Consider the following 16,250-nt stretch of genomic DNA (forward strand, 5'->3'; position numbering starts at 1 on the left):
TAAGTGAAAAATCCAGAGAGATCACCAGTTTCAATGCTCTTAACTCTCCAGTGTAGTGGGGAGAAAAGTCAAGATTTTTTTTTTTTTTCCACACTCAACCATTCTAACAGCCCAGTATAGAGAGTTGAACTGTATTAAGGTTTTCAAAATAGTATTTTCTAGACTCAGATTATTCTTGCTTGAACTCTTACTCTGCCAGAGAGCATGATGAAAATAAGACAAAGACACATTAACTACAAATGCAGACAGCACGTGTAAATACACAACAGACTGATGTATGAAAGTTTGAGAAAAAGAATTTGCATTTAAAAGCACTTTAAAGATGTACATTCTTGCGTTTATTATGTGTAAGAAACTAGTAAGAAATCAAGAGAGGTCAAAGACAGATCTACTTTCACACTGCTCTACATGGGAAACTAATTCTCTAGCTCAGAGCAAACACAGCCAGAGCGCTGTGGTCCATTTCCAAGGAGTGCTACAAAAGGCTTACAGATTGTTCGGCTTAGGCACATCTTCAGAAAATCCAGTGGGAAAAAAAAAAAAAAAGAAATATCACTTGTTTTTAGACAGCTATTACAGCCTACTTCCCTTCTACAGTCAGTAGGAAAAGCTGATACTGTAGCTGTACCTAAAGCTCCCACTCTCTCCTCCTGCCCAAACTCCCAGGAACCACAAGAACCACCTCTGTGAGCAGCCAGAACGTTTTTTTAGCCAAAGCCAGTTCTGCTTGCTTTTACACAGCTAAGAGGGAACAACCCTGGCTCCAATTAATCCTAGTGAAAAACAAACAGCTTAAGCTGCAGGTTGACATATTACCTCTATTTATGTACAGGAGGCACTCAGACACACAGTATAGTACCATACTACTGAAATAACCAATAACTTTCCACGCATTTCAGTTGTGAGGGTATTTACACAGTACTCTCAAGTGGCTGTAGAAACGACAAAATTTCATATTCTAAGCAGTGATTTTTTAGAAGAAGTGACATCAACAAATAAGGTGTTGGCACCATTCTTCCATGACAGTTATCAGTGTACAGATCATCTAACTATTCGTACACAGAATGATTTTCAGTCATTGGAAGTGAAGCATTAAGCATGATGTCACTAAAACCATGGTTAGAAATCCTATGTATTCAGAATTTGATAAACTTAACACAAAAAACAGAGTTAAAGATATGTAGTCACGGTCCTACAACCACATTTTACCCTGGGCTGACACCAAGCAGCAAACACATTTAAGTTGACATTTTGGCTTATACAAAACCTGTTTAAGAAAATGAATTGTTCTCTCTTCTACAAAACACTGTCTGTATTTGCCTACACACAGGTACAGTTTTCCCATGTTCCTCTGCACATTCGCCCCAAAATTCTATGTTATGTTCTTATAAACAAGCATCTCTCTCTCATCCTGTTTCCAGACTAAATTAATACACCATATTGCTTGCCAAGGTATTTGAGATTAATGGGTTTTTTTGGTAACTAGAACTCAAGGCTATTAGTTTTCCAGAGAATTTAATCTCTTAGAAAATGACTTACTCCTCTACTTCCTCTGTGATCCTCAGCTTGGGATTTTGGACTACATGCTGCCTATAGATGAAGAACTCCCAGCCTCCTCTCCCTCTCCAAATAGATGTCACCTCCTATTGTTTCCAGTAGCAAACGAAGCCACATTGCAGCAGGAAAAATAAGGACCTGATCTAGCGCAATGAGATCCAGGAGGACACTGAAGGTGCCATCGCTGCCTTTTTTTCCAGTCCCTTCTATGGGCAGTGATATCTCAGCCTGAATGAAATACAGAAAAGTGCAAATCACTAGAATTGCTGATTTTTTAATTTTTTTTTTAATCTCTACAAACAAGGACTATCTTCTTTGAAAAATTTATTGCAGTCACAGAAAATTATTTCTGCACTGGAAAAGTCTATAGTTTTGAGAATGCAAATTTCACTTCTGTGCAACCAATATGGATTAATTAAGAAGCTTAAACCACCAGCTTATTTCTAAATTCTAGAAGCAACTTGTCTTTACAAATCACAAGCAAGTTAATACTGAAAAGCCCAACAAATGAAATTCTCGTGGTGCTTCCAAAATTCCATCACTAACTGAATACAAAGATCAAAGAAGATGCACCAGGCAGATTCAAGAGTCTGAAGACTGATGACATAAATCCTTAAAGACACTGTTAAATTACTTTCCAATTTTCTGAAAGCCTTTTGGTCAAATTCTTGCACATTGTAATCAGGGTCAGAAGAACTAAGGTCTTGTCATAAAGTTATTATGGCTACTTACAGGTGAAACTTTCTAAGAGCACAACTAAACATAGAATAGCACATCTTTAAAGCATATTAGTTCTTTGAGGGTATGAAGTGTCACAACAACAAAAGTCCACATGAAATAAAAAGGAAATCAGTTAATGATTTTTATTAAATTTCAGTGTTTCATAAAATAAATATGGTATATAATATCAAACAGTGAGAAATAAAGCACAAGCATGAAAAGCATGGTAACAAAAGTTACAGTCATGACGGTGTTTAATACTTAGCACTTTAGAAACCATAAAGCCTTTAATTATTTACAAGCAGCAAACTATCTAACATAATTTACAAAGTTGCAGCAGCCTAGTCAAGGAGTACTGGAAGGGGAAAAAAAATGGAGAGACCGCAATGGAAGACCTTCACTTTGCTCTATCTAGTTAGCACTTTATTTATTACGTACCCTATTTTCCCCTTATGTACATAACTCTCTGTAACTTCCATTATTCTCAAAGTTTAATAGTTACACTGTATTGTATTTTAGAGCTCAGTTCATCTCTAGCATGGTGTAGTGCCTTTTGCACTTACGAGATACATATTCAAGTAACACTTCAAATAAAAGTAAACATGTGCAAACCAAAGTTATAAGCCTACATAACCCTCAGGTAGTAGTGTCAAACCGGATGTAGCAGGCGCTCGTTAGCAGATTAAATTAGCTAATAGCTACAGCAACCTACTCAGAAGTCTAGCCAGGGCCAAAAATGAGAAATGGGAATATTAAAAAAATGGAACTGAACTGCAAATATACCCTGTTACCACAGACAAAAATTTAATCTGCTGAAACACAAAGACTTTTAAGGTCATAACTCAAGATTTAATATTTCAACATGAAAAGAAATCCAAGCCATTCGACTTATTTGGGCTTTTGAAACAAATGCAAATGTCTCTGTTTAAAAATTGCTTTTACATGAGAAAAACAAATCAATATATATTAATATATCACCCAAAATAAAAAAAAAAACATAACACACTCTTCATTTTAGAGCATGCTGCTCATTCAGAATAAAGACAGGACAAAGAAAGTAGTATTACATTTCATGATGTAATAAAAACATTAAAATTTGTGATCATTAAGTGCACCGTCGTACAGGAGTAGCGTGCTCAGAGTGGAAATGTTCTATACCTACCAGAATCCATCTTTATTAAAGCAAACAAATCTTTAGGACACTACCTGAAACTCAAATCAGTAATAACTGTGCTCCATTCAGCTTGCCTTAAGTTTCAGTCAGGCATATTCCAACTAGTAGCACCTGTATGCCTCTTCATGATTGTATTCCAGAAATCCTTAAATTTGCGAACAATTTTTTTAAAAAAAGACTGGCTTTTGCAATCCTTGCAATGCTTATCCTAAACAGATACTGCAAGTAAACTCTGTTCTGAGCAGCACAAGTTGGGGCTTTTTTCAGAAATCTGAGAGCTGGACTTACGTTGGCAGTAGATACAGTACAACAATTTGATGTATTAAACAGTTCCTCAAAAAAAAGTCTGAAAGGAAGATTTCCCTAAAGACTGTTTAAAAAACCAAACCAAACCAAACCCAAAACACTTCACCCAAGATCTGTTCAATCCTTCTACTGAAGTTTGGAGCTTGCCAACTTTAAGAACGACAGGAAAAAGGAGAGAATGAGGCGGAGAGGAAACAGAACTAAATTATTCCCAATTTGTACCGATGAAAAGCTTCAAGTAAAAGGAAATCCACTTGTTAAAGATCTTGCTACATGCACAGTCCCTCATCAGTTGAAAGCCACAGTAGTTAGCATTGGGTGTAACAGCAGATTTATCAATAAAAAAACACTGGCAATGTTCCTTCATTCTTAATAACTTGCATCCACAGTTTCTGTTTAGAAGCTTCTTAAAAAATGTTTATGGGTCTGCACATTTCATACCAAACTGGAGGAAAATGGTAAACATGTCTTCTTTTGATGCAATCCCGTTCAGCAATCTTCTCCCCAAGAACTCAGTGTCATTTACGAGTCTGAGTCTTCTTTGGCACTGCAGGTCGCTTGGCTTGCCACAAGTGGTTATGAATAGTAAGAGCATCCACACTGACAGACATGGTTTTGGCTGGAATCACGTTAAACTGTTTTCTGTCCGAACTGTACTTATAAAGTTTGTCAATCATTTTCTTGGTGATGCTCTTTGGCCCTGTTCCAGTCAGCTTGTAGATTTCTTCAGTGTCAGGATAGTAGCAATAAAGTGCTCTAAACTGGCAGCCAGCATCACGGAACAAAATGATGTAGTGGTTGGCATCACATTTTTCTAGTTCCTGCATTAAAAAGGAACAAACGCACATATACATAGATTGTTCACAGTGAAAATTCTCATATTATGCCAAGGTTTAAGCTTTCACATATAGCTAAGTAAGTGTCTAAAAGTTTTTTTAACCACTAGATCAGTAACTATGATTTTCAGTCCTATAAACTTACGAGTTGAACTCTTAATACAGGATCATGTTTTCCACAAGTCCATACAGTCATGGGAAGTAAAGGATTCTCAATACAGGTACGTTTTAGGAAATGGCAGTCACTACAATGCATCAGTGGGATTACGAAATGAGCATTACAGATACATTTTATTGTGAGTGCATTAATAATTCTGTATTTTAATGTTTACCTCTAATATTGAATTCTTATGTGGTTCATTCACTTTTCCAGCAAGACAGCAATGAGATATAGCATTGTGAATAATAGGTTTGTTTGATTTGCTGCTGGGCTCCTTAAATAATTTTGGACCTAAGGAAGATAAACAAGTAAAAATTATTTGCCCTACATTTATGAACATTAAGATTTTCATTCGAAGTGAAAAACCTCTCAAATACTTTTTTACAGTAACTTATTTTTAGGGATATTGAACAGAACAAAATACACCTGACAACTTCTCAAAAATAACAATGTGTCACATCAAATATACCACAGCTTTTATGACCTGCTATTCATAACAAATGCTCAAACTAAACCAAAATAGTCACCTGTGTATTCTGCCACTGAAGCAATAGAAGATGCTGTTGAAGCATTCTCCCAATCTCTTTCTGTGTTTCTGCTAGGATTTCTGCTCAGTATTGGTAAGGACTCCATTGATTCAACTCTGAGGTGGGGAATAAAAAAAAAAAAATTATATGCCAAGATTTTGGTTTTTTCTCCTTCAATCTTAAATAAATTCACCAGTTGCTGGCCCTGAATGGAACAGGCTACTGTCCCTTCTCCTCCTCCAAAACAGTCAGATTCTCCCTGCTAGATTATCAAAGCAAAATTCTATTAATTCCTTTGGGAGAAAACAAAATTGCAAGTTTGTACAGAACACTGGAGTTGGCAGCCACATAAAATAGAAGATGAATTCACTGATTACTATTGTGCCTCTATGCCAGTGAACTGAAGCAAACAACACTGAATCCCAACACTATTTCATAACATAGTAAAAAATTAAAAAATTAATATTAGGCCTATCTCTCTACCTCTGAGATGGCGTGCCACCAGAGTGTACGCTTTCAGGTTCAGTTGTTGCTGCTGAGGCCAAAGAAAGACTGGAACCAGACTGAGCACTGCTCAAATTATCAGCTACAAAATAGAAGAGAAAATGTGAAACACATTTTGTTAAGGCAGGTTTGCAGACTCAGTGAGAGCAAACAAATCAAAATTCTTACGTGTGGAAGAACACTTTGTCCCTGAATCACTGTAAGATTCTTCACGATGGACCGACTTTGGCCTGGGTTTTTTGGGCTTTGATTTGGGCTTTCCAAGCCCTTGCTCCTCCAAAATTTGCTGCTGTTTTTTCCTTAGATATTCTTGCTTGATAAGTTCTCTTCGAGCCTTCTCTTCTTCTTTCCGTATTCGGTCCTCCTCAGCTTTGCGACTGAAAAGCAAACACAACATTATATTCAACATATAATAGTTTTCCTCATCCTAAAGACAAAAAGAAGTATTCTTTTCCACATGTTATTACCGAGCTTCATCTCTTTTTTGTTCAACTTCAGCCTCCAACTGCTGTTTCCGAATCCGAGCCTCCTCAGCTTTGCGCTGCTGTTTCAAAAGGAACGCTGCACGTTTTTTTGCGAGCTCATCTTCTGCTTTCTGTTCATCCTGCAAAATTCATAGGGATAGAGAGTTTTAAAGAATAGAAGAAAATATGTTAAGCTGGACATCACAAGATTGCCAAAGTTTCCAGGAATATTTTAGGGAAACGAAAGCTATTACTTTTGGAAATCTTTACGGTTTTAGAATTGCTAAGTATAAATCAGAACTGTATTGAACTTTTTGTTGCTCAAGAAAAATTTAGGAGACAGTTTTAGTGTCCCCTTAAGTCTGTGAGGAGAAAAAACAGGTCTCATCTTACTCTGACTTGTTTTTAAGTATGCTTCATCATCACAAAACCTTCTAGAACTGCAAAGTACAATGCAACCACCATGGGGGCTAGGACGGGCAGCACAAATAACCCCAGCATAACAATAACCTTTGAGTCAGTCAATATTAATCACACTATATAAACCCAGAAGTTAAATTCACCGAGATTGAGACAGTCTAGCTCGACTTTCTTGAAAGAGAAATTAAAAAAGAAACTATCACCATGTCAGCACATTTGAGGTATTTAAAATAATCATTGCTAAGCACAAATTAAGATACTAAATGTTCCGATAGCAGTGCTGAACTTCACTAGAAGGAGCAAACACATTATTTAAAAAACATCCAACCCAATATAAGAAATATCACTGTACTAAAAAACCAACAGCTCAACAACCACCCTTCCCCCAAGCCACAGTTAGGTGTGAAATGAGAAAAATTACTTAAATTTAATGCATTTTCATTATGAGCCCTATACACTACCATTATAGGACAAAAACAAAAGCTGCATGAAAAACAGTCATTTCTTCCAACAATGCACTGAAGCATCTAATTTTTCACTTGCATCTGCAGCGATACAACTAAATTCTCCATTACAGCCCTTGACTTTTAGGCTGCTAGGCTGCTCAAAATTGGAGAAATTTGGATGCAAATGCCAACACCACCACCACCACCCCCCCTGCCCCATTAAGACTCTCAGCTCCCTGACAAGTTTTAAAACCTGTTCAGCAGGCTTTTGCTAGACACCTGTGTTCTATCAGAATTTTTTCTTTCAGTTGATACAGGTTCACAGAATGCTGGGATTTCAAAATGGCAAATTCTTCCCTTGCATTCTGTGATTCTTTTGTGCTAAGTATTTACAATATGTTTGTGTCTTTGTCTGTTTCTCAGATAGAAAAAAAACTAAAGGAAAGAGAAGAAAAGCAAGGTTAATCCTGATTCCTAGTAAAAGTAACAAGAACCAGGATTTCATACATTAAGTCAAAACCTTTTTTCTCCACAAACAATTCTTTTCCCATGCAGTTTTTAAAAAATCCTAATATTGCAACCAAGATGTACTGTGTTCCATCAGAAGACTGAAGAATGAAGTAGACAAGAATAGTTCTAATGCTGGGCAAATGTGTAACAATAACCAAAGATAGAAAGGCAACATATTTACCTTGAAGAAGAAACCCACACCAGACTTCTGATCACCCTCACTAATTATATCTGTAGAGCTATCCTGGTTTTCAAGTTCTCCTTCATCTGGAGCTTTTAAGTCAGACAAGTCTACTTCAATGAGATTAGCCTTGCTTCTCAGTGGCTCATCCACTGGGACATTTTCTTTTCCTGAGCCATCAGAAGAATTCAACCCTGTTTCCTTGAAGCTGTTATCCACCTCTTTGCTCATTTCAGAAATAATATTTGCATCTTTGGAGGTGGAGAGAACAAGTGCCCTTTGATTGCTCTCATCATGAAGTCTATAGGTATCAAAGAAACACTTTTCTTGAGAACCACTTCCATGATCAGGACTACTTTCCAAGCTGATTTCTGTTGGTGTCTTTGACAAGCTATTGGATGGAAATGGTCTTAAATGTGGTAAGGTTTCTAGACTTTGTGTTGGGGTTTTAACACGTGCTGAATTTTGTTGTCTGTCTTTAGTGACTTTCAGATCAGCTGGTCTTCCTGATCGAGGATTCCTTCCTTGACCAAATCGAGGTGGTTTACGAAGACTGTTCATTCCAGTTGGAGAGAGAGGCTCAACAAAATGAATTGATGGTTTTACCTTTTGGTCCTGAGAGTTACTTCTGGTTCCTGGCGATGGCACTGATGGAGATTTCATAAGTAGTTCCTGTTGCTGAGAAATCTTTAATATAGCCTGCTGAAGCGTACTGATTGTTTCATTCAGTTTTTCAATAGAAAGATCACATTCATTTATATCCACTTCAGTAACATTGTCTTCCAGGAGGGCAACGGAAATAATTTTACTTTTTTCCAAATCATGTATAGCAGCAGAGTCTTTTGGTTTATGTTGCTCAGCAAAAGCTAGGCTTTCTTGCATTTTTACTTTTGTTACTTCTTGAGAATCATTAAGCATTTCTTCTCTCTCCTCCTCTTTCACAAGAAACTCCTCAGATTTGGAACTCAAAGAAACTTCATCTAAGTCTTCACCATTGTGCCGAGAATATTCTTTTGCAAAATGTTCTGGTTTAACAGGTTGCGGAACATCAGGAGATTTCCCTTTTTTAACAACATGCAAGAAAGCTGCCTTGCCCAATTTTAGTCGCTGCCTTGCTGATAAGGCTTCCATCTTCTTCTTCTGCGCTTCTATTGCCCTTCGTTTCTCTTCCAACTGCATATGAAGCTGCACCAACTCAGAAGCTAAAAGATTAACATTATCTTTATTTTGTCTGTTGGGGCTTTGTTCTCGCTTTTGTTTCCATGTGGTTAGTGGTGCTGGGCAGCTTTCTGATCCATCTGGTGTGGTCTTTTGTGAACTACTTGTGCTGGACTTTGTTTCATAGCTATTAAGTCTCTGAAGCTTTCGTTCTGCGAAGTTGGTCATTCGGACACTCCCACTAGTCACTGACACGCTGCTAACTTGAGAAATTGTACTCAAACATGGGCTGGAACGTCCACTAGCATCATCCTTATCTTCGTGTTCTTTTACCTTCATGTCTTCTTGCAATTTTGCAGATTCTTCCTCACCAATGTATTTACTGACTATAGGATGGTCATCTATGACTACCAGATCCTGTTCAGTGTCTTCTAAGTCTAAGAGATCTGAATCAGAGTCCTGTCTCACCATAGTCCATGTAGTATCTGGAACGTGCGAATTGAGGCTTTTCACATAACTTACATTGACTTTACTTGCTATGTCATCATCAGATTTAGCAGCATGAAGAAAAAATCCTCCAGTGGATAGCTCCTGAGTGGAAGGATCTAAACTGCTACTAGCCAAAGGTCTGGAAGCTTCTAAACCTGCCTCCACCAGTGCCACTGGATCCGCAGTACTAGGATCTGCAACTGGAGTGAAATCAGAACTAGAAATTGGAGTAAAAGTCCTATTGAGGTCATGCTCACCATGATTGCTATTTGTTTTCTTGCGGATCAAAGGCAAGTGTCCTTCATTTAATCTCTTTGTTATAAAACTCCTTTGTTTCCCCTCCCCACATTCATCCTCTTTATTGATTATCTGTTTTTCCTTTGCCGGTTTTAGAACAGCAGGCATTAAAGGCTCCAAGTAAAAACTGTCTGGTTTGCTTTCTGAAGTCTCACTATTTGTTTTTGGAGACCATGCAGTTGCAACTATGCTGGGCACCCTGGCTGATGCATTCTGTAATTCAAGATCACTACGGCTTGGCCTTTCTTCAGATCTGATTATTGCGATAAGCTCTTCATCTTCATCCTCAATTTCAACATTGTTCAGCAAGCTCTTCCCGTTAGTTTTCATTGACGGAGGATGGGGTTGATTTTTTGGAGTTACATTAACAATGTTTGAAGCAAGACTGTCTTTGCTGATTGATCTAGCCAGACTAATGCTATCACCCGACCCAGGGTCCACATCACTACTGGCAGAATGATGAAGAGCAAATGGTGTTGGCTGAGACAGAGGCCTAGAAAAGATAAGAACAGTCTACTGACACTTAAGCACAAAAAGTTACCATTTGTTGAACTAAGGACCATAATATAGACAGCTAAAATTTTTGCTCCACTTGAAAAATGTATCCTGTATCAAAAGTGACCAGCAATACTAAACAGCTACTTCAGATACTTAATTTTCAACCGTGCTTACTGAAAATCATGTTTAAAGTATTTTCAATTGCAACCCTAAAATGAGTTGTGTCTGAAAATGTACTTTAAGAGAAAACAAAATTAGGTGACTTTTTGTCCAGTTCTAAGGAAGTGATACCACATTACTACAATGAAATTGTCACAGTATCCTTTCATTAAACAGTATTGTAATACTTAAATGCATGTTACCTGGGTTTCCTCTCTGGCCACGCAAGAACTGAACCTCGTGGCTGCCCATCAACACGGGTCAGAGAATTGGAACGATGCCGATGACCTGAAATATTTTTTAAATTTTTAATGGTTTTAGAAATGGTCTTTAAACTAGCACTTTTACTTTATTTAATAGCAAACATCATAAACTCTTTCACCAAGAGATGGCAGCAGAAAACAGATTTGCTGACATATTAACCAAACACAGACAGTCAAAGTCTGAAAAAAACCCAATGAAAAGTAACCATATATACATATCTGACTTTTGGATTTCCAAACATGAAAATGTTCAATTTGCTTTCCTCTGTCAGCCCCTCAACTTTTAAAAAAAAAAAAAAAAAAAAAAAAAAAAAAAAAGTCCTCACTGCGTGTTGTTAGAGCCTAAGCAGTTGGAATGTTTGGTTGGTACCTTAGCTGATAAAAGAAGAAATTCTGAGCATCTCCGGGTAAGTGTAAAACCTAGGTTTTTAGTAATTAAAAAAATGTTTAGGTAAAACATGTCAAGTACTAGAGCGAGTTTGTCATTCTGGATGACAGTCTTACTTCCTAAGACTTTTGCTAGTCTTATGAACATTTGACAAGTGGCTTTTTCCTTTCTTTTCACAGAATTGACATTATTAGTCTTAATTTCTTGCACTTGAGATTCTGAGAAATAAGCTTATTTGTAAAAGAAAAAAAGTTTTTTAAATCCAGTAACTTTCTTAAAAGATCTTTAAATTCTTTTAATGATTTACTCAAACTAAACATGCCTACCACTTGGCTGACTGCAGTTTAATTCGATTTTAGATCATACACATATATGAACTTATATTTTTATTCATTACTGTATTGACATTGATCATCATTGCTTGTTGAAACACAAAGTCAAGGTAGACTTACCAGGGCTGTCCTCTCCCTGTAAAGATTTTTGTTGTTTTTGTCTCAAAGGGAGCAGTGGATGGGAAGGACTAAAGGCAGGGCTTCCTCCTTTGCCACTAATTCAGAAAAGCAAAAATTCATTACTACAATAATTTTTTTTCTATAATAAGAGAAATTACATAGTTGCGAAGTGACACTGGTAGTAGTTACCCCATCTCTTTAAAATACAACAATATATCATTAATTTTAATGTTAAAGAAGTTACTTAAAGAGAAGAAAAGGTTTTCACATGTAACGATGCAAAAGTAAACCTACTACCTGAAATCAAACTGTTTCAGTTTCTAAATACAGCAGATTTAAAATGTGGCTTATGTAAATGGTACATTAGAGACAAAGCAAAGGCTGAAATAGCTTATTCGTTGCCATCAAACCTAGGTCAGCTGAAAAACCTTGTCGTTAACCTTCTTGTACATTAGATTCTATTGAAGTTTGTTTTCATATCACCATTTATAGAATACCGCTAGTAGAGATGAGCTGCTTGAACAGTTTTCACGTTCCACGTTTTCTCCAAAATAGAAGTTAGACTCACTTCTTCTGTCACGTAATGGTGACATTTACTGGTGGGGCTTATTGGCATTTGCCAACAAAGATCAAACACAACAGTGCAAAGTGTTTCTTTGAACTTGAGAATTGAGAGTATTTTAGAGACTGACTGCACACAACTCAAATTCACTCAGTTTGTAGCAAAATCAGAACATTTAGCAGCAGAAATTCCTAGGTTATCCAAATGGAAGCATAAACTGAAGATTAATCTAAACAACATGAAAAACAGACTTACAGATAGTCAGGCTCCTCAGGGTGCAGGTAGTATCTATTGCAAGCTTCAGGGCCCGTCTGAGCCAAGGGCTGCGAGTCTGCTGGACTTGTACTAGCAGGGCTAGCCATGAAACTTCGCTTAGTTGCGTTGGAAATAGGAACAGGTGGACGACTGCTCTTCTGCTGCAACACTGTTTTAACTGTGCATATATTAATAACATTAACACAACTTATACTAGACATTAAAACAACAAAACAGAACAGGAAGTTTTCAGACTGCAGTACGTGAGAATGAAAACTTTACAACAACACTAAAATGAAACCTTAAGTACTACTCTTTATTTAAAATATGTATCTTCTGGTGACCTTAATGGAAAGAAAGTTACGAGTAAATAATTAGTGGTTTTAGGGAAAAAATTAGCTACTTCATTCAAAAAATTCAGACCCAACTCGATCTAGGACTAACTTTCCTTCCATTTTTACTGCTTTCAAAGATCCCCAGCAAGCAAAAAGTTTGAGCAGAAACAAAACTCCAACGGAAACACCACTGTGCAACAGTTTCATTGTAATGCAAGTATTTTAAATAACATGCTAAAATTTATCAAGAGTTAAAAACTTACCATCTTTTATTTCCTGAATATCTCTTGGCTGTACAAAGTCTGGTTTGACATTCTCAAACCACCAGAAGAGTTCCGCAATGAACACCATGACGTTAGGCTAAACAGGAATGAGAAAAAACACACCTCACAATAACAAAACACTTATGACTTACCCACATTTTATTTAAAAATATATTCTTCATTACGTTTCTTACCTTTAAAACTAAAGGAGCATATAACATGTCCTCCAATGTGAGGTAAAAACATTTGTTTAGATATTCATTGGAGAATTCTCTCAAAAGTTGAATATTATAGAGGCTGTCTGCAATTGAGGTTACCTCCTTCAAACAAATATCTAGAAAGGTGAGAAAGAGTAAGTTATGACACTATCCCAATGAATTAAACTTCCATCCACAATTAACAGAAACACTACATACAGGAACTTCACAGACTGCTTATACACCATCATTTAATATTTATTGGCTATCAGTGACATTTCTCTACCTGTTAAGTACCAGAGGGATAGGAAAAAGAGGAAGAAAACCACAGATAAAACAGTATCAATTTTGCATTCATTTTAGAATCCATATAGGACTCTCTCTATTACAGCAACAGAAAAGGTAAGCAAGCTACAAAGAACACACATAATGACAAAATAAAAAAAAAAACAATTAAAAACAGACATCTTGATTTGCAAATAATAAAAGATTACTACTAGGATTCACAGTGCTGGTTCCTTCTGAAACCATTCAGGAGCTCTGCAAGGTACAACATATCTGAGAATTTAAAAACCAATACAAAATGTTGATTTGTAGAAGTTAAATGCAACAAGGACATTGAATTATTGAGAAAAACACTTCTGGGAAAGAGAATTCATGTTTGATATGCTGAAGAGTGACAATTGCTGAAGACTGGGAGAAACTATTTTAAAATGCCAAATTTTGTACTCATACAGAAGAACGTGAGAATTATCGACTAACAGTAGTGGACATGTATTCCTTTTTTGTGGTCTATTGAAACCAAGTTCAGTTATTTGAACAAAGAAAGCCGTATCACCTAGATCTATAAAAGAAAGGATTATTTTGTAGCTCATAATATACAGAGCAGCGCCTTCTAAATACAGTAAGTAAAAAAACCAAAATCAAAGAGAGGTTACTTGAAATACACTGATGCAGATTTCGTATCTGACCTAACTTGCTGTAGTCCACTACCTATGAGATGTATCACATTTTCATTTGATGACGTGTTTCTAGTTCAACTTTCAAAGATTGAAGAATTATTTATTTTTTTTTTTTTAGAAACCTTTACTACATACCATCTAGTTTCATTTGCTCTGGACAATAATAGTGTATCACAGCTAGAAGAGCAGCACCATCACTACCATCCTTCATCAAATCTTCAAGCAAAGGAAAGTAAGGTAATTGCCTGCTTGAAAGATGGTCTCTTCGGTAACGCACCTAACAAAAGAAAACAGGCGTTCATATGATGCTAAGAAAAAAAAAAAAACCAACAAAAACCCAAACAGGAATTTTTGTTAAGCACTGAAAACTCTTTACGGTGGATCCTTTATAGCATTCTGCTCTAAGTCAAAAACAATTTACAAGGTTATGCTTTTCTCTCAGTGGAAGCCAATTCTGAAGAATACAGCGCTTTCCTTTTAATCATTCTCCTCATATCTGGAAGCAATCCATGCTGTGGAGTTCCTAGCTTCATTCACACATTTTAATTTACTGCAAGCAATTTAAGTCAAAATCCTTCCACACAGATGCATGAATGCAGAAGATCCAAAGAAAGAGACACAGATAACTACATGAAAACACTTAAAGCTTGGGAAAAACAAAACAAAACAAAGCAAAAAATATTTCAGATGAGCTAGTGATTTCTCATACATTACCTACATCCACAGACTTGCCATCATGTCCACAGAGATTCAGAACATGGTATGTCTGGGAAGCCAGTATACAATACTAATGTCGTGCAAAAGAAAAAAACATGGCCTTTTCCAAAAATGGTCAACAAGAGGAGCAAGTAGGCCTTTTACATCAATGGCAATACTCTCCTTGATTTCACTAAAGATCAACATCAAACTCTTCTGCAAACCGCCCCCTAGTCCTCACGTAATTTGGAGCATAGATGAAGAGTAGCTAAAGCCAGTCAAGTAAAGAACAAATCTTGGCATTGCTTCTTGCAACTTTTGCAAGAAAAGTTTTAGCGTTGATATTTACTAAGCATCCACATGCTAGCTAGACTAGAAGGCTGTATCTAAGTTTGAGCAGCAAAGCGATCAGGCAAGCAAAAGAAGAACACGCTACAGGGCCTAGCAGAAATACCTTTCAGTGTTGGAAAAAGATTCCTTTTACACTTTAATGCATTAATATCACTTAGCATTTAACAAGCTACCTTGACTGATGTGCTGGCTTGACGTGCAGATATACAGAGAATGTATTTAATCATCAGAGTAAAGTTGGATTTTACCAATGGTATCATACACTTTCCAAGACAACCTGAGAAAGCTCTCTACACAAACACATACACACTCATATGTGTCAAATTAGGATGGCACAGGCTGAGAAAAAATCTGTTCAATGGAACAAAGATCACTTACAATCAGAGTAATAAGAACCAGTTTATTTATTTTGCACAAATATAAACACGTTAAGTTTCCCTGGCAAAGGCAAGTAACTCTAAAAGCTATCTCTATATGCTAATGCTATTTTTCCTGTCCTTTTACCAGGTGCAAATTATTTTTTTCCCCAGCCTGGAGCACTCCACAAATATGTAATGGAATGTGAATCATACTGTACCACACGAGCATATTCCACTGGTTCCAGCATGCAGTGCGATATGGCATGCATCAGATCAGGCTTACACAAAAAGAAATAGTGAGATATATGACGGTGATTATTCAAACATGAAAATCAAATCAAATGCATTAGCAACATCCATTATGCACTGGAAATGTGGTCATTAAGTCTGATAAGTATGCACACTAAGGTGAACTGGTTAGCTTAAAAGGTTCATCATTTATCCACTTAGTTGAAGTAAACATACTAAAGGTGAACTTCAGAAATTTCTTTTTAAACTTTAATTCCTCCTGTATTTAAAGCAGATACAAATATATCCTTTCCAAGAGGCTTAAATGGAATTTAAACCAACTACAATCAATACAGAGAACTACAATCTGTAATTCCTTGTTTATTTTACCTTTGGTGAAAAAACACAAATTTATCATCAAAGAGGTTTTTTATGGACTTAATTTAATTCCTTATTTTTTGCTCAACTATTATTCTCTTAACCATTCAGTCTTTTGTACTGGAAAATTCCGAATTCTTTCTTATATTCTAAGC

General features: G+C 36.5%; 1 protein-coding gene across 5 annotated transcripts in view; it reads right to left on the bottom strand.

Moving 5' to 3' along the window:
- Positions 1-2,406: 2,406 nt before the first annotated feature.
- CAMSAP1 (calmodulin regulated spectrin associated protein 1) overlaps positions 2,407-16,250 on the bottom strand; it is a 28,726-nt gene continuing 14,882 nt past the window's right edge. For 3 of the 5 annotated variants that reach the window (XM_052814915.1, XM_052814912.1, XM_052814913.1), the window contains 14 exons: positions 15,708-15,767; positions 14,219-14,360; positions 13,119-13,258; positions 12,925-13,021; positions 12,327-12,504; positions 11,510-11,604; positions 10,610-10,694; positions 7,806-10,242; positions 6,252-6,388; positions 5,953-6,161; positions 5,764-5,866; positions 5,281-5,396; positions 4,926-5,044; positions 2,407-4,578 (listed from right to left, as the gene is read on the bottom strand). In XM_052814915.1, the coding sequence (XP_052670875.1) occupies positions 4,276-4,578; positions 4,926-5,044; positions 5,281-5,396; positions 5,764-5,866; positions 5,953-6,161; positions 6,252-6,388; positions 7,806-10,242; positions 10,610-10,694; positions 11,510-11,604; positions 12,327-12,504; positions 12,925-13,021; positions 13,119-13,258; positions 14,219-14,360; positions 15,708-15,767 (4,221 nt within the window). In that variant the 3' untranslated portion in view covers positions 2,407-4,275. The remainder of the gene's footprint in view (positions 4,579-4,925; positions 5,045-5,280; positions 5,397-5,763; positions 5,867-5,952; positions 6,162-6,251; positions 6,389-7,805; positions 10,243-10,609; positions 10,695-11,509; positions 11,605-12,326; positions 12,505-12,924; positions 13,022-13,118; positions 13,259-14,218; positions 14,361-15,707; positions 15,768-16,250) is intronic. The other 2 variants (XM_052814914.1, XM_052814916.1) reach the window with 1 other exon arrangement.

Source organism: Harpia harpyja, chromosome 19 (assembly GCF_026419915.1).
Source record: "Harpia harpyja isolate bHarHar1 chromosome 19, bHarHar1 primary haplotype, whole genome shotgun sequence".
NCBI classification, from domain to species: domain Eukaryota; kingdom Metazoa; phylum Chordata; class Aves; order Accipitriformes; family Accipitridae; genus Harpia; species Harpia harpyja.